General features: G+C 56.6%; 1 protein-coding gene across 1 annotated transcript; it reads left to right on the plus strand.

Moving 5' to 3' along the window:
* The first annotated feature begins 5,645 nt into the window (after nucleotides 1-5,645).
* Nucleotides 5,646-12,200, plus strand: IFITM10 (interferon induced transmembrane protein 10). Its single transcript, XM_032188573.1, has 3 exons — nucleotides 5,646-5,703; nucleotides 6,572-6,989; nucleotides 11,310-12,200. Exons 1-3 carry the CDS (start codon nucleotides 5,678-5,680, stop codon nucleotides 11,457-11,459), a joined length of 594 nt encoding a protein of 197 aa, XP_032044464.1. The 5' UTR covers nucleotides 5,646-5,677; the 3' UTR covers nucleotides 11,460-12,200.
* The last annotated feature ends 5,240 nt before the right edge of the window (nucleotides 12,201-17,440 follow it).

Raw genomic sequence — 17,440 nt, forward strand, 5'->3', positions numbered from 1 at the left:
GTCCAACTCCTGGCACTGCACAGGTCTGCCCAAAAGTTTAGACCATGTGACTGTATGCACAGTCCAAACACTTCTTAAATTCAGACAGGCTCGGTGCAGTGGCTATGCCCCTGGGGAGCCTGTTCCAGTGTGCGACCACCCTCTTGGTGAAGAACCTCTTCCTGATGTCCAGCCTGAACTTCCCCTGCCTTAGCTTAACACCATTCCTGTGGGTCCTATCACTGGTGTTTACAGAGAATAGGTCACCTGCCTTCCACTCCCCCTCGTGAGGAAGTAGTAGACTGATGAGGTCCCCCTCAGCCTCCTCCAGGCTGAACAGGCCCAGAGCTGGCGCTGGCTAGGTCCTGAGAGAGCATGTTCTGGGCTGGAGCAGTGGGGGAACATGTAGCATGCACAGGAGTTGAATTTTGGAGTCCAAAGGCTCTGATAGTGTGTCTTTTGTGTTGTGATGACACTAGTGAGAGCTGGGGGCGTGATGCGAGCGTGCCTGGCTCGAGCCTTTTAGATGTAACAGGGCAGGGGTTTGTAGGGGGGGCTCCAGCCAATGGGACTCTTCAGGGAGTAAGAATACAAGGGGGGGGGGTCCACAATATTTAATAAAAGTCACTTGATTTCATGTCCCTAAAAGTCCAGCTGTCTTCTGGAGGCTGAGCAAAGCCACTTGGCCCAAGTTCTCTTGGGTTTGGTGAATTTCTTCCATGTTTTTCCTTCTTAACTTCTTCTGGAGGCAGCGAGTTGAAGGTAATGTTTCCCAAAGCAGTTAGGTGGTCTACAAGCTTAAATCACATGAGACTTTTGGAAACATTATCCTTGGTGTTTAACTGCCCCAGACTTGAGAGACAGTTGGCGAAGGCAGCGAGGCTTCCAGGCAGGAGGGTGCCATGGAGGCTGTGGGCTTGCATTTGCTCCTTCTTCCACTGCCCAGTCCCAAAACCCAGGGTTTAACACCCCTGTACCTGGTATGTCATTCCCATGTAATTAATAGTGAGAGCTCTGTTCATTTACCTTCTGTGCTGCAGACCAAGTGAGGTGCGTGCCTGCTTTGGGGAGGTGGGAGCTGAAGCTGTGCTCGCATTCATGCCTTCTTTCTGGAGATCCAAGATCTGCACATACAGAGCAGCTTGCTTCACGGGGCTGGCATCAGTAGGCAGACACTGGGTGAGCAAGGAGACAAGTGCTGTGAAGATGATCAGCTGTCCTGAAGTCAGAGAGAGCAGAACAGAGCTTCCTAAGGCTCCCAGTCCATGCTGAGGGAGAGAAGGTTGTCATGTTGGTTTCCCAGTGCTTTGGATCAGGTCCTGAGGTTAGGGAGGTGGGAAAGCTGAGGGTTGCAAGAGAGCCAGATCACCACAAACCACAAGAGATGACCCCAGACTGGGCAGAACAGCTGGTGAAGTCCCAGCTAGGGGTTTCCTAGGAGCACCTACCCTGCAGATGTCCCGCATCCCCACCTGCTGCAGCTTTGTAACCAGAACTCATGCCATGGAGGGGTCTGGCATGGGCAGTAGGGACAGACCTGAGCACACTCCTAATGCATCCGTTGTCCTGTGTAACCCTGGGTGTGATGTCTGCTGCTTTGCAAAGCTTGCTTTTGCCTGCTCTTAGACCTGTAACCCTGGATCTGGATGCCTGAGGACATCTGTTGCAGACTGAGAACAGCATGCTACTGAAAAAAAATAGATGCTGTAAAATCAACAGCTATTCCAGCACCTCTCCAGAGAGCACACTCTCCCCATTAAGTGCCCTGAGCACCTCGAGGTCCTGCTGAATAATCCCCGAGCTGCAGGATTTATCCAGCACAGCGAGATGGCATCTGGGCACCTGTTAATCAGAGCTGCTGTGGCGTGGGCGGTGGGTTTGGGATGTGGTCCACATCAGATCCCAGCGGGAAGTGAAGAATGTGCCATCAGCCAGCGGTCCTGGGGGGCTGCAATGCCTCATGCTGCTCTTGGGGTAGCCTCCAGGGGAACCTGGCACTGGGCTGGTGCCTGTCCTCAGCCAGGGTGACTGCCTGAGGATGGAGCGTGGCCCAAAACCATGCCCTGGGTGACATATCGTTTGTAGGGCAGGCTGGAGGAGCAGTTCATCTGATGTGACTGCATTTGCCGTACAAATCATAGCCTGCACTGAGCTGGGTCTCCTCCCCTTGTTCTTTTATCTGCATTTTTAAACCAAACTCTAACTGCGTGACTTTTTTTAATCTAATTTGCTGTCAGAATTACTGTCTCATCCTAGGAAATTGAAAAGGAAATACAGTGTTTTCCCCCTTAACTGAGTCTCGTCTTTCCTTGAGCACTTTGAGGGGCCAAATCCTTTCCTGATGTCAAGCACCTGCATCCCCCAGTCTGTTGGGTCAGTACGTCTGGTGCCTCTCTTGGGTGGACTCGTACATGTCCTTTCCTTCTCTTTGACCAGGAAACGTCCTGGGAGGCTGTTGGAGTTTTATGTTCCAATGTAATGAAAGCAGCTGTAGGGTGAACTCCACAGGCTGGTTCCCTGGTCATCCAGGCTGCCTAGGGCAAACTCCTGCTGGGCTTGGGACAAAACGTGGCCCTATAGTGGCAAAAGGAGGAGTCTAGTTTCTGATTCCAGCCTGAAACCCACTAGGGCATGGAGTTCACACTCCCAGAGTCTGGTGATGACAAACAGGGTTGTTTCGTGTTTGTTTTTTTTTTCCAAAACACAGCAAAAATCCCTTCCTCTTGTCTGACCAAGTGCTTTTTGAGTCCTAGTGCCGCTGTATGGGAACTGGAGTCTCTAATGCAGAACGCAGGCCCCATGTGCCAGGTGCAAGATAAGAGCTAATCCCTACTCTGAAAAAAAGCATCATCTACATAAGCAAGGCAGATGCAGCCAAGTACCATCCTATTTTCTGAGCACAGATCTAAGCATGCGGAGAGCTTAACTGATTTCCTTGCTGGCAGTCCCGAGCCTCTATTCCCCCAGGATGCCTCAATACCCCAATCAGTCATTGTCCTCTGTTAAAGGGATGGATCTAACCCCAAAGGGGCTAGCTGGGTCCCAAAAACCAATCATGCTGCCTGCCATTCCTCAGTAGCCCAAGGGGAGGAGATGTCACTGATAGAAGGGTGGGGATCGTGCCTGAGCCTTTAATCACACTGTGAGTGTTGAACGTTGCACCTCAGCAGGAGCAATCGCAGGCTCGATCTTGGCCAAGAGCTGGAGAGCCAGGACTGTCCTCCTGTGCTTTTCCAGCAGGGCACACACCCCCACAGGCAGCCCAGCCTCAGCCCTGTGTTATCTTGCCCAGCCAACGCTCAGGTTTTCATCAGCCCCCTGGGTTACTGCAACATCCCTGCCGAACCCCACCTCTGACAACTTTATAGCTTGCTCCCAAGGCACCTGCCCTCACCGCAGGCCATCAGGAAAGGAAGGATCGGGCCCCTCGCTGATGGAGGTAACGTGCTCCTCTGGCTGGCGCAGCAATTTGTTGCTTTTAGAAACTATTTTAATAACTGCGAATGACTAAGCACGTTGTTTGGGGCTGGTGACTTTTCCTTTTTATGCTCTTTTTTTGATCTGTTTATTTTTAGGTTCCTTTGGGAGGGGAAAAGGAGTGCAGCACAGACTAAAACCAGAGGACAGGAGAGAGAAACCAAGGGAGAGCAGGGAGGTGGGATTCACCCTCCCAGGCTGCAGACCACCTTGCTGCTGCTGAGGCTCAGCAACCCACTGGGGATTTTCCTAGGGAGGGTAGGAATGAGCCCTGAGCGGCTCCATTACAGGAGAATTATTTTGGGGCAGGAAACATCTTTCTGTTGCAGAGTGCTTAAGGTGGAGGGCTTGTACATGCGAACTTTAAAGACCCATAGAAAATAGGAGTAGTGTTCAAATAATGCAGAATTTTTTATTTTTTTTTTATTCTCCACATCATTTTTTAAAGCATCCCATTCACGGCAGGCTGTGCCACATTCCCCAGCACCACCCTGCCACCTCCACCCACCTCCTCCAGGTCCCCTCTTTGACGTCTCCTCCTCTCCTTGCCCTCCATCCCTGCCTGATGCTAAAAAGAGGAGCAGCACCCAACGCTGGCAAGGCAAATAAACACCAGGCTCATCTTCAGCTGGTGCAAACCTGTTGTCTGCAGGTGGAGGAGCCGATGAAGGAGGAGGACCGGAGACACAGGTGGGGCTGTGCCCCATCTGGGCCAGCAGTCCTGTACGCTTCAGGGGAAAGGCATGAATGGAATTTGGGGGATCACGGAGCAAGAGGAAGCTTTGTTCCCTCCTTCTGATCAATGCTGGGAGTCAGCTGTGCGGAGGTCCGGTCCCTTAGCCACCTGGCTTTGACCTCGCTTATGTCCCCACAGCCTTATGCAGGCTTGGCTACACCAAATGAATGGCATCTGCTGATGTTTTCCCTTCATCGTTTACCTTATTTTCCAGTTCGTTAGTGACTGTTAAAGACGCTAATTTTCTGGGGGACCACATGGCTCCCTGATGATCATTTTTTACCATGCTGAAGATTGACTTTTCACTCTGGGGCCCTGAATGGTTAGCCAATACCCAGGACCTTGCAATTCGTTACCATTAGGAGGGGAATTAATGGTACAATCCAAAATTCATTGCAATCCTGCTCATTTAAAGGGTTTATCCCCAAGTTCACAGCCGGGACTGCTTCTCAGGATGTTGGCTTTCCAGCTGGTTTCTCCTCTGGCACACACACACCCAGCAGCGTGGTGTTTGGGACCTTCTCCTTGCTTGCATGGGGCAGCAGCATCTCCTCGGGCAGTCAGCAATCCGCCTACCCGGGGTTTCACTGTTCCTCCTGGAGGAAGGATGCTCTGCACAGCTGCGGGTTGCAAAAAGCCAAGTGAATCAAGTCACTATTTCTTAGCTCAGCACTTTGAGGGTAGGCTTAAAGCACTTACAGAGGATTTCCCTTCGCCTGCAGGTAATGCTCGCGTAGACTTTTATTTTACCCGGCTTCTTTACAAGCCTTGCAAAGTCCTGCAAAAAAAAAAAAAAAAAATCCATTTGTAGGATTTCTCTGGGATTTCTCTGCTGTCCTTCCCTGGCGCCCCAGCTGCCACCGCAAAGCCACCTGCACGGGGTGGCATGTTGTGTCCCCGTGCCACCGCCACGTCCTCCCAATGTCCTGCACGCCATCCCTGAGCCGCACCTGCAGCTCTCCAACACTGCATCCCCAGGGGAAGCAGCCTCAGCACCCCAAGTTTTGGCTCCCAGGATGGTTGGCAACTGGAGGCAAAAGCCTTTTGCTGATCCCGTGCCAAGCCCGGGCATGGCCAGGTCCTCCTGGGCAACTCCAGCCTTTGTGACACCCCCACTGCCCTCCCCTAACGTGGCCGCGCGCCCTGCATCCTGCAGCCAACCCCACGAGGTGCTCAGTGCCTGAAGGATTTATCCCTTCTCCATCCACCCAAGGGCACGGATGGCACTTTTTGCCCCACTTTGCTCCTGCCACACTGTGTCCTCATCGCCCTCCTGCATGGAGCACATCTGGGGGTGCTGCCCATTGACCCCCCCCACCCCTGTGTGCCCCCCCCTTGCTGGGGACCCCCCCGGCGCTGCCGTCCCCTCCTCCCCCGGCTCCAGCAGCGAGGAAGAGGCAGTGCTGAGCCGGATATGCTGCGGCTCCCCGCATCCCTCCCCGTGAGTATCCCTGCCTCTCCTCCCCATGCCTTCCGAGGAGACGGATGGACGGACAGACGGGCGGCGAGAGGTGGACTGCTCTCTGCTAATTGCACGGCTCTGGGGGGGCTTAGAGGGGAGGGGAACCTCTTCCCAACCCCCCCTTCCCCATCCTGTGTCCTCGTCCCCTCTTCCCCTTCCTCCTTCTCCTCTTCCTCCTCCTCTCCGGCCACGATATTCTCCAAAAGGGGAGGGGGGGGGGAACTGCTGGCAGGTGAAAGGGATTGGGAAACGCAACCCCATCAGGAATCCCACAGAGATGAGGGCTCAGCAAATAATAATAATAATAATTATTAATAATAGTAATAATAAAACCAAAGCAGGAGAGAGCGAGGGGGAGCGGGGAGGACGCAGCTGCTGTGCCGCACCGAGCCAGCTCCGCCGCATAGCCCGGTAAAGCCCCGCGGAGGCCTCCAGCAACCCGCTCCCATCCCGGCATGGGACGGGGAGCAGAAGGCCTGGACGGATGGACAGACAGACAGCCGGACAGCCGGAGGGCTGCGGGCAGGAGCTGGGGGCTGCGCGGCTCTCTGGCAACTCTCGCTGCAGCACCGCCGCCCCCCCACTCTTCCCGAGCGTTTCCCCACGCCTCGGTTTGTTCCCTTCTTTCTCTGCTGCCCCGTAATTCCCCCCTCTCCCCCCGCCGATTTCTCCCTCGCCGAGATGCAGCCACGGCTCTGTGGTCCCCTGCTCTCCCCTCCCCTTCCTCCTGCCCTCCCCATCCTCTCCTCTGCCCGCTCCCTCGCTCCTCTGCCCGCTCTCTCCTCCGCCACCCGCTCCCTCTCTCTGCCTCCCGCCTCCCCCCTGCATCTCCCCTCTCTGTCCCCCCCTCCGCTCTGCCCCCCGCACCCCCTCGCCCCGTCTCCCCTTCCCCTCACCCCCCTTTTTCCCTCCGCCAGGGCAGAGCGCGGTGACGCCGCGGCGGCCGCCACCACGGAGAGGACACAGGACCCCCCCCTGGGCCCCCCGTGCCCCTTCGAGGGGGCGGCCTGGCCCCCCCGGCCCCCCCAGGGTCCCCCCCAGGGCTGCTTCGCCTGCATCGCCAAGCCCCCGGCCCTCCGGCAGGCGTCCCCCGTCCTGTCCCCTTCGTCCGCCGCGCGGCTGATGGAGAGCAAGGGCTGCAAAGGGGACAGCCTGCGGCCGGCGGTCCCGTGCAAGCACTCGGTGGAGAAGAAGACCATGACCAACCCCACCACCGTCATCGAGATCTACCCCGACACCACCGAGGTCAACGACTACTATCTCTGGTCCATCTTCAACTTCGTGTACCTCAACTTCTGCTGCCTCGGCTTCATCGCCCTGGCCTATTCGCTCAAAGTGAGTGCCGAGCGCCCCGGGGAGGGGGGACAGGGACGGGGAGGGGGAGAGCTTTGGGATGTCCCTCACATCCCTGCCACCAGTGGGAGGGGATGCACCCACTGGGTGCTGGGATGGGGACGTGTGTTGGAGTTGGGGGTGTTGGTTTGGGTGGGGAAGGTGTGTCTGGGCTGTCCCCGCTGTCCCCAGGGGCATCTACAGCAATAGGGGGGTCCCTGCAGGGGGGCTCAGCTCGTGCTGGATGCACTCCGGTGCTCGGTTCCCTCCTGGGGGCAGTCAGAGAGCTCAGCAGGATGGGTCCTGCTCCCACAGCATCATGTTGTGGGGCCAGAGTGAGGGGACGCCGCCGGCCAGCATCACCCAGCTGCCGGCAAGCACCAGGGGGACCCTGCCTCATTGCTTCCTGCCCTTTCTCGTATTAAAAACCCCAAAAGAGGAAAGCTGCAGGGGGAGCTGCCCGGCTGGGATGTGGGATTGGGGCACCAGAGCACCTGGTGGCTATGGGAAAGGGCATGGGGCTGCTCTGTCCTGCCCCAAAACCAGCCAAATGTGCACACAGAGAGCCCAGAGGCTGCGGGGTGGCCCCGCTGGTGTCAGCTCGGGGACAGCGGGCTGGCTGCTGCCTGCTGCCAGCAGCACTTAGCGGGAGGCCGGCGTGCGGGGCGGCCTCGCCACAGAAACAGATCGATTCCCCCCAGAGTGAGCCCAGAAGTAACCCGGGGCTGGAGCACCACGCCGGGACAGAGCGTCTGCAAAAAGTCTAGAGGGCATAAAATCCGGTGTGAAAGCAAATAACTGGTGACGGGGAACAGAAACGGGCAAATTTGCCCTGAATCGGGGAGAGGAAAATAGAAGATGGCTGAGGCAGGCTCTTTTGGGAAGCAGTAACTGTGGGGTGGCCGTGGTGGTCCCTGCACAGACAGTGCTGAGCATGTAGAAGCTGTCCTGCTCTGCTCTGGGAGCTCTCCAGCATCTGTGATTCCTTGCCAGAGGGGAAAACACCAGGAAAATGTCCCTCGGGGACACGGGTCAGAGCTGGCACATGGCAGGAGGGCTGGCGAGAGCTTGGTGCCTCAGACTGCTGCGGGGCTGGGAAGAAATGGGGACACGGAGGTGGCAGCAAAAGGTTTGGGCTGGGGAGCCCCTGGGGTGCTGGGGAAGGCAGCAGAGACCTTCCCGTAACGCTGTCCCCACCAGGCAGGATGTTAGGGACACTTATCCTGAATCCTGTTGTTTTCATCTCTTCTGCAGCCAGCCAGGCTTTGCGGGTCCCTCTGCAGCCAGGCGCAAGGGCAGTGGGCAGCAGCAAGCTGCACCCCAGCTCCTGGGGGATTTCTGGGCTTTGTAGGGCCCGAGCAGGGTGCTGGCAGGGCTTCCCCTCCCCAAGCCCTCCCTGGGATCTCTGAAGGCAGAGCCCCTGGCCGGCAAAGCCCAGGTTTCCTGGTCGAGCTGCAGTCTGTGCGCTGGTGGCACGGCACAGCTCCCCGGTGAGGGCTTTTCCGTTTCCCTTAAATAACTCACGCATCTGGAGACCTCAGGAAGGGCTGCTTTTGTTATCACAAACGGCACGCAGCCATGAACGTCACCTGCTCTCACCTTGCTGATGCTGCTAATAAATCAGGGGCTCCTCTGTGCCCTGGAGGTGCTCCAGCCGGCGCCTCAGCACGCGGCCGCCTTCCCACCCATTTCAGCACACGCTGGAAGCAGATCAGGGAGCTTCGCTTGGGCTGTGAGGAGATCGAGGAAGCAAGAAGCTCTCATGGCTCCTTCAGCCCGTGGGGTTGCTCTCGGAGTTTTCCTGCCGCCTGGAGATGCAGGGTGGCCCGGCACAGCCACCCGAGCTCTCCTTGCCTGCCCCTCAGCACCCTGCCGGGGGTGCTGCTGTTTGCTGTCCCCTTTTGCTGCCCCCTCTTGCTGCCCGCTGACCTTCTCGAGTGGAAGCGGACTGGCAGAAATCCCAGGTATTTATTATCCCTGAGGAGCAGGGAGTGCCTCTCAGCCTGCTCTTCAGGAGGAGCAAAGTGTTTTTGGGGGAGAGAAACTGAGGGCAAGAGCCAGGTGATGGCATGAGGGCAAAACGTGGGCTGGAAAGCTCCCAGGTGATCCACGGAGCAAATAAACCCAAGGATGCCCTCCAGAGCAAAAAGCTCCTTATGCAGAGGGAAGCAGAGCCCTGCTTGGGAACGGGTTTACAGGCAAACCAGCCTCTTCCCAAAGCACCCATCCAACCAGCTGCTGGCTGACTGCGAAGCGTCAGGCTGCCTTAAATACGGCCTCTTTAGACTCGTTATCAACAAACCATTTGTCTCCTTCGGGAAGCTGACGCAGCACTTTGCACCCACCCGGCAAGCTCTCAGCTCCTAAAAATGAGAGGGGCTGAGCCTGGGAGCAGGGAAAGGAGGTGGGAAAGGGAGCGGGAAGCAGCAGGGATGGATGCAAAAGGGGGCTTGCACATAGCGTGCGGTGGAAGAGAGGCACCTGGGTGGGTGCAGGCGTGGAGTGGGGCTGAAGGAGCTGAGGGGAGGAGCGGGGCTGTGGGAGCCAAGGAGACCGCTTGGAGAGGAAGGTGAAGGCAAAACCCCAAGGGGATGAAGGGCAGGGGATGCAGGTGGGAGAGCAGAGAGAAAGAGCCCTTGGGGACCAGCCTGCTGGGGATGGAGGAGCAGAAGGTGAGCAGCAGGGAGGTGGTAGCTGAGCAGGGGTGGAGGAAAGGCCACCGCCACCTTGTGCTGGTGGCACGGAGAAGGGAAGCAGAAATTGCCAAACTGGGTCAGAGCTAAGCTCTGCCTTGGCGGGGTCTCCAGAGAGCCACCGTGCAGTGCTCTGGGGGAGCCCTGCGGCCAGCAGGTGCAGGGTAAGCATCCCGAGCCATCAGTCATCTCCCTAGGAAGCAGGGCCATAACGCCCAAATAATTTCCAGCAAGGTGGTAAGGTCAAAATGACCATGAGAAAAGTGACTGTGACTAAGGAAACACCACATCTGGGCTCAGAGAGGGGGGGTGTGACTCTGGGGACCTGTCCCCACCTTGGGAAGGAAGGAGACAGCTTCCAGGCTTCAACCACAACCAGTTTGGAGCAAGAAACACCTTTTCTTCATTCTCGTGTGCTGCAGGGGCTCTGGCATCTCCTCAGGCCTTCAGGAGGATGAGAAATCCCCAGAAATGTTCCCAAGGCGAGTCAACCCAGACACGCGGTTGCCAAAAAGGGGCCGCTGAAGGCTTGCTGCCATCCCTGGGGCCATCTCCAAAGCTGGAAGCACCGTCTTTAGGACTCGGTTCCTCAAAGCAGCACGGCCCAGAGGGACCGAGGGGCTCTGCTGCCCGCCCCCGTGCTGGGCAAGCGGCACCAGGCTTTCAGGACAGCACTGCGGGAGGGATGGAGAAAAAAAAAAAAAAAAAAAAAAAAAAAAAAAAAAGAAAAAAAGTGGCTGAGACGTGGTCTGAATGCGTCGCAGGATGTTTTCAGAAAGCTCCCGGTCGATAAAAGGCTTTCAATGTTTCTAGGAGGACTCTGGGGCTGGCTGCGGGATTTCACAGCCTGCCACCGACACCTAGCGTTCAGCTCGCTCCTGCTCCCCAGCAAGAGCAGGCTGTGACGGCGGCACGGCCCTGGGGGCTCAGAGAGAGGCACAGTCCCAAGGATGCTCCCACCCTGCTGCGGGAAAAGCAAAAAGGGGCAAAAGGCCCTGCTCCTTCCACCCCATGGCCTCTGCGCTCCAGTTGCCGAGGGCTGGCTGCAGGTTTGGAGAGGGGCACAGAGCCCTGCTAGGAAGGGGTGGGCAGCACCCCTGGGCTGGGGTCTGCTGCTGGCATCCCCATCCCCTGCCTGTTGACCCCATCCCCTGCCTGGTGACCCCGTTCCCTGCCTGGCAGCCCGGAGGAGTGTGGCCACACACCCAGCTGGAGACCCACCCCAAGATGAGCCCGCAGGTGTCCCAGCCTGCAGGATAACCAGACAGCACCCGTGCTTTAGGGCTGGAAGTCAACGGTGGAGATGCCCCCCGCTGCAGGAGAGATGCAGAAGGGGCTCAGTACCCCAGGGTTGCCAGCCCAGCCCTCAAGCTGTGGTCGGATCCTGCACCAGTTTTGCACGCTGGGCGCCTCGGTGCAGCAGGGGGCACCCAAACGCCCCAAGACACCAGCTTATGGCCCAGGTGATGCAAGCCCCGGAGCTGCCAGAATGGTATAGCACAGTGGGAAGGATGCTGCAGCACCCAGCTCTCCCTGGGGATGCACTGTTATTTTTTAGTACTTTATTCCTGTATCGCACAGTAGCACAATACATCTCCCAATTACTTCTCTTTTCTTTTTTCTATCTCAGGTCCGGGATAAGAAGCTCCTCAATGACTTAAACGGGGCTGTGGAAGATGCCAAGACTGCCCGGCTTTTTAACATCACCAGCTCAGCCCTTGCCACCTTCTGCATCATCCTCATCTTCATCTTCCTGCGGTACCCCCTCACTGACTACTAGCGCCAGGCCAGCAGCAGCGGCCGCCGCCAGGATGCCTCTATGCCAGAAGTGTCTGCAGTTGTTTCCTGTAGCAAGGACACAAAAAAATAAAACAACTCCACCTTGATTAAAAACAAACAAACAAAAAAAGTAAACACATAAATAAAAGTTAAACGAGTTTATCAGCCCAGCTGAGCCTACTCTTCCTGGCCGTAGACAGCATTTGGGCTGCTGTAGGAAAGGGTTTCGCTGGTACAGTGGTGCAGGGAGGAAGGCAGACCGAGCAAAGCTTATTTTATGGCAAATAAAGCTGTGTGATGAGGGCACTCGGAGCTGAGAGCTGAGTGTGGCTCGCAGCTGCCAGTATGGCCCTGGGGCTCTGTGGGCTGCAGCCAGGGCTGGGGGCACGGCCGGGGTGCAAGGTGGTGGGAGGAAGGCAACGTGCCCAAGACCCCAAGGGATGGCAAGGCTCAGAGCATGTCAAGCATGCTCAGGCTGCCCACCACCCTTCCACATACCTTATATTTTCCTTTTCTGATGCAGTTTTGTTGAATTTCACCCGCCAGTTGAAATAACTTACTGTCCCCGGAGAGCCCCCAAACCTCCGGATGAAGTCCAGTGTGTTAAAGGGCAGATTTCTCCTTGGGATGGCCCCACAGTGCTGAGAAGGAAGGCACCTTCTGGGGAAGTCGCACACCCCCTAAACCGAGTGCTGCTGTACTTCTGTAAGACGGTCAATAAAGATACCTCCGATGTCTGGTCTGCTGTGCTGGCTCCTCGGGTTGTCCTCCCTTCTCCTGCTCTGCGCATGAAGAGAAAGAGAAAAATGCCTCTAATGAATGGCAAGACCTGGCCTGAAACCCAAAACGTGTGGGGCAGATTTAGGTGTCACTGCAGGACTAAAGCAGGAGGCACCTCCTGAACTAGCAAAAACTGGGGAAGCGCATCGCACTCTGCGAGCCCTGCGGTGGTTTTGCAGGGAGCCAGCCCCAGCCGCTCACCCTGCTCGGCACATGTAAAAAAAAAAAAAAAAAAAAGTCAGGTAAAATCAGAGCTGGCAAAAATGGGAAGCAACCCAAAGGCAGCCTCTCCTGCCTTTAACGGGCGTGACAAATGGGCTGCCAGCATCTTCCCCCGACGGACTGCCTCTTTAATGAACCAGGGGGAGCACAGCACTGACTCCGCAGCATTTTTGCATGCACAAACTGTCAGGGACGGACGGGGTGGACTATTATCAGCAGCCCTCACGTTTATTATTTGTTGCTGGCAACACCCACCTTGTACGAGGCATCTCTGTGCCAAGGCTGAAGTGTGCTGTAACAGGGCTGAGGTGCGCTGCAACCCTGAAAATTGATCGGGTCTGTCTTTATTATTTTATTTTATTTTATTTTATTTTATTTTATTTTATTTTATTTTATTTTATTTTATTTTATTTTATTTTATCTTTTATTTTTGTCTTTGATGGAACAAAGGAAAGAAAAGCAGCAGCCAAATATGACAGGTACTCTCATCGTGTTTTTTTTTTTTTTCTTTTTTCCCAATTGTGCAGGAAAAATCTGGAATTTCAGGGTTTGCCAAGACTGCCACCCAACATAACAGAAGGGAGGATTTCAAGGGCTGCTTCTCTGCCTTTTCACTTCTGCCACTCACAACTTCGCTGGGCGCTCTCCAGCTCGCACCTTTTTTTGGCTGCGAAGCCGCAGCCTCTGTTGCATTCAGCAGCAGGAGCGAAAACCGAGTGGAGGGGGAGGAAGAGAGGAGCCGTCAGATGCTTGGGAAGCCGTTTGGTATCGGGAAGGAGCGATGGTCACATTGCCACATGAAGATTTAATTGTATCCCTCCAGGAAATTTTGCTTGGCAGGTTGATGAGGATTTCTTTTTTTTTTCTATTTCTTTAGCTCAAGAGGGGGGAAATGGGAAAGGGGCGGGGGGAAAGGGACTATTTGTCACTAGTCAGTATTGTTAGGTGGTGCCTAAAATATTGCTCCTAGTTTGGGGCCCCCATACATGACAGGCTTTTGGTGGGGGCTCAGGAAAGGCTGCCAAGGCTGGTGAGGGAAGGAGAGGCTGAGCCTGGAGAAGAAACGGCTTCAGGGGGGACCTCGGAGCATCTCCACCACCCAGCAGGGGCTGATGGAGACACGGAGCTGACTTTTTACACACCACGAGGTCCTTCCCGGACCAACATCTGCTCCTTGTGGTCTCTGCAGACCGAGGAGCTGCAGCTCCTGCCTGCCTGCGGCCGTGCTGCGGGATGCAGGCAGAGGGCTCCCACACACCGCTCCGCCGTGATCCCTGCAACCCAGCCCTGCCAGCAAGCCGAGGAGGATGAGAAGGTGGCTTTGGGCACCAGGAACCTCTCAAAATCACCCTGCGAGGCCGCACGGGGCAGAGGGGTGTGGGTGCCCTGGCGTGTGAGCAAACACAGCCGCGCTTACGCAAGCCCCGGGCTGGGTGATGCCACCTCCGTGTGAAGGCTGCCGAGCCAGTTTGCAGGCAAATCCCAGCTGGGTTAAACTGGTTTGGATTTCCTCCCGGCAGCAAACGTGACCCCATGGCTCTCCTACATCTACACGGGCTGGCTGTGATACATAGGGCAAGCTGCAGCGCGGCGCTGGCGGCTCATTCGGGTAGTGACTTCCCAGCCCGGCCCAGCAGCTCTGCGTTCCCATGGGGGCAGAGCTGCCAGCCCCTGATTTTGCATCGACACCCAAATTACAGCACAAAGGGGGGGCCTTCCCAAAGTCCCTTCACCACTGTGTTTTCAGAGCTGTCTCATTGGGCTTCGCAGAGCTGCAGCCACGCCAAGTGCCACTGGGTCCTGGTCGGGCGTGGGAGCTGGGCACCGAGGCACTGCTGGAACTGCAGACCTGCAGATGCAGGGGGAGAAGTGGGGTGCTGATGGAGCTGCCTCTGCTCCCCTCCCCATGCTGGTATTTGGGGCAGGATCATGCTGCACAGATCCTGCGGCACCCAGCTCGCCGCCCGGACCGGTGCGGGGAAGGAGGGGGAGGCACAGATGGCAGCAGATGCTCTCATCAGTGAAAACGATTTAAGCGACGTAGGAAACAACAACAACAAAATCCTAGCAACTGGTGAGCAGCTGAACAAAAACCTGCAGAGGGGCAGGGAAAAAGGGTCTGGAGCTGACAGAGCCCTCACCCCTGTGCTCAGCCGGGCTGGTTCATACGCAGCAAGGAGCAGTGGGAGAAGAAAGAGGGAAGACCATGCCTTGTCCCCAAGGCGCATGGGGCAAGGATCCTTTTTTAAGGCCTGGCTGTACAGAAACCAAACCATTTAGCACCTCTCTCCTTCCCCTGGCCCCGTCCTCTGCCTCCTGCTGCCCTCGGAGGTGTGAGCGTGACCCCGGGCAGCTTCTGGCATGCCAAAAAGTGAATTCCTCACTCGGCCTCACTTTCCAGGGCAAAGCCACGTGAGTGACCACAGCAGTTCAGCCTGCAGGGAGAAGGGCCAGCCGTGCTAAGGGTTGTCTCCACAAAAGCCTCTAGGAGAGCTAGCTGCCACCACCAGCTTTGCATACTGCAGCGTGCTTGCTCCAAGCCCGGTACAAAGGTCCCGCTCCTCCCATCCCCTGCCTTTGACCCTTGCTCTGTGCCAAGGGAATTTACTCAACGCACAACTTTGTGCTGCCTTCCCCTTCTCCCTTTGGCAGCAGCGCCTGGCAGCACAGAGCCAGGGCTGCAGAAGGAGCGCTGCAGCAGCACGGAGAGGAGCAGCACAGTGTGCAGACCCCCAGCCTCACACTGCTGCAGTCGACCCGCTGCGCGCTCGCTGCTTCTGCTCTGTGCACGCGCCGCAGCCAGTGCTCTGGAAGTGCTGAGCCACGCCGGGCACGTGTAGATATTTTTCTTCTCGGGGAAACCAAGACGGATAGATACGCTGTGCAGCTCTCCCTGCAAGAAACAAGGCTGCCTCATGATGCTGCCTGGGGCTTTGGCCTGCTCACGCACTCTGCAGAGCGCGGTGACACCGTTTGGGGCTTTGCAGGAGGCAGGCAGTGAGCAGGGCTCCCCCGGGCATCACTCCTCCACGCAGGCTGCACCAATAGCCCGGCACAGAGCACCAGCCGAGAGTAAAAAATGCACATATTTGTGCATTTAAAGCAAGTGCAGGTTGGTGAACAAGTCTCTCCTTTTTGACGGACTCGTCGGTTTGGCAGCAGTTTCTTTCTCTCGGTTTTTAGTTTCGCACTTGGCCTGCGATGGCAATTACGGGTCTTGGAAAACGTTTTAGCAAAATCTATTACATGTGCGAGCGCAACTTGCATTCAAACCACGTAGCTGGGATGCAATCAATCTTCAGATGCGCCTGAAATCTGGGGAAGAGGAAAAAGCAGAGTGAGGCGAAGAGGGCGAATTCTTTTTGAAGTGCTTTTTATCCGAAATAAAGCGCTCCCCGTGAGCAACGAGCAACTGGCCCCAGTGTTTTTGCTCATTCTGAGCATGCTGGGGGGGGGACCTGGCCCCTGGCGGTGACAATGGCTTCACATCTGGTACATGGGAGCCGGGAGCACGACGCTGCTTTGTTCTGCCCGTGTGTGACCATCACAGCACCGTCACAGCTCTCCCTGCTTCATTTCCCCTGTGTGACATAGGGATGATGAGGGTCTGGTGAGCATGGATGAGCCCCCACAAGCTCTGCCCTCGGCTGAGCTCCGTGCTGATGGAATCGCAGAGCGGGGAGCCCTTGTCGGCGTAGCCATAACCACAACTTTCAGGTCAGACGGGGTTGGGATCTAAATCGGGTTCGCTCGAGGCTTTGGGAGTCAGGTGAAGTTTTGCAAGCCTCCCTCACCACCTGCTCCCAGCCCCTGCAATCCTGGCAGTGGTTTAGCGCCTGTGAATCATTTGTTTTGCTTTCTCCCCCCAGCCCAGCACAGCAGCAGTGGGTGTAGGAGAGCTGCCCAGCCGTGGGCCTGAGCTTCCCATGAGAGCCATGTCCCCCCTGTCCCCTGGCCGGAGGAGCATCTCCCCCTCTCCTCCTGTTCGCTGCTTGCTCTGTGGGTCAGATCTCAGCAGGAATTAGCAGCTCAACCTGTCCCTTTCTTTTTTTCCTTCTTTTGCCCCTGCAAAGGGGTTTTCCTTATTTTTTTTAACCCACGAGTGCCCCAGAGCAGGTAGAGAAGCAAGGCCCTGTGCTAGCACAGCACCTTCCCACCAGATGTGCTACCAGGACCTAAACCCACACAGTTTAGAGGCACGTGGTGGAGTAACCCTGGTTTTGCAGAATTTTCCCCACCAACACGTTTTGGACTGATTTTTGTGCCAGCAGAAGAGGAGACAGTGAGATTTTTAGCACCACGGTGTGTCCCAGCAGCCAGGGCTCTACACCCTTGGTGCTCTACAAAAAAACGACGCCACGTGTTCGGAGAGAAGAGAGTTAATTCCAAAACGCCCGGCATCCCTATCGGCAGTGGGGAGGAAGGTTCCCTTCATTTCCTAAGCACCAGCAAAGCTTCTAAACCCTAATCCCTCGCTAAGCTGGAGCTGGCAGGCCACGTCCAAGGACAAACCCCCAGCCCCGTCCTCCACCTGCACATGGGGCCGTGTGGCCTCCATGTCCTGCTGAGCTGTGGGATGATGGAGGCCAGGCTGAGGCCGAGCCTTCACACCATATCAGCCTCCATCCTCGTGCCTCCATCAGCCTCGTGTTGTGTTGGTCTCCATCTAGTCCATCTTTGGTGGCCACCAGCGGAGTGCTGGGTGAGGCTGGCAGCGGGGACCAGGGGCCGGACCCCAAAAAAACCTCTGGGTTGGCTGTTAACACCCAGATCTCGGCAGCGGGAAGGCTGCCTCCCTCAAAGCACCTCCACCTGCCCTCCACTTCGGGGTGGGGGATACCCCACCTCTGCGCACCCCCCTTAGCATCCTCTCCGCTCCTCTCCGCGCCCGCGGGGCTGCCGTCACCCTGCCCAGCTCCTGCCGCGCTGATTGGCTGCGGGTGACGTCAACGCTTTTTTTTTTTTCCTTTTTTCTTTTTT

This window comes from Aythya fuligula, chromosome 5 (assembly GCF_009819795.1).
Source record: "Aythya fuligula isolate bAytFul2 chromosome 5, bAytFul2.pri, whole genome shotgun sequence".
Lineage (NCBI taxonomy): Eukaryota > Metazoa > Chordata > Aves > Anseriformes > Anatidae > Aythya > Aythya fuligula.

Bases quoted from the DNA above. Each gene is read 5' to 3' on its own strand.
- IFITM10 (XM_032188573.1), top strand. From the start codon at position 5,678: ATGGACGGACAGACGGGCGGCGAGAG. The intron at 5,704-6,571 runs GTGGACTGCTCT...TCCCTCCGCCAG, and splicing joins GGACAGACGGGCGGCGAGAG to GGCAGAGCGCGGTGACGCCG. The intron at 6,990-11,309 runs GTGAGTGCCGAG...TTTCTATCTCAG, and splicing joins CCCTGGCCTATTCGCTCAAA to GTCCGGGATAAGAAGCTCCT.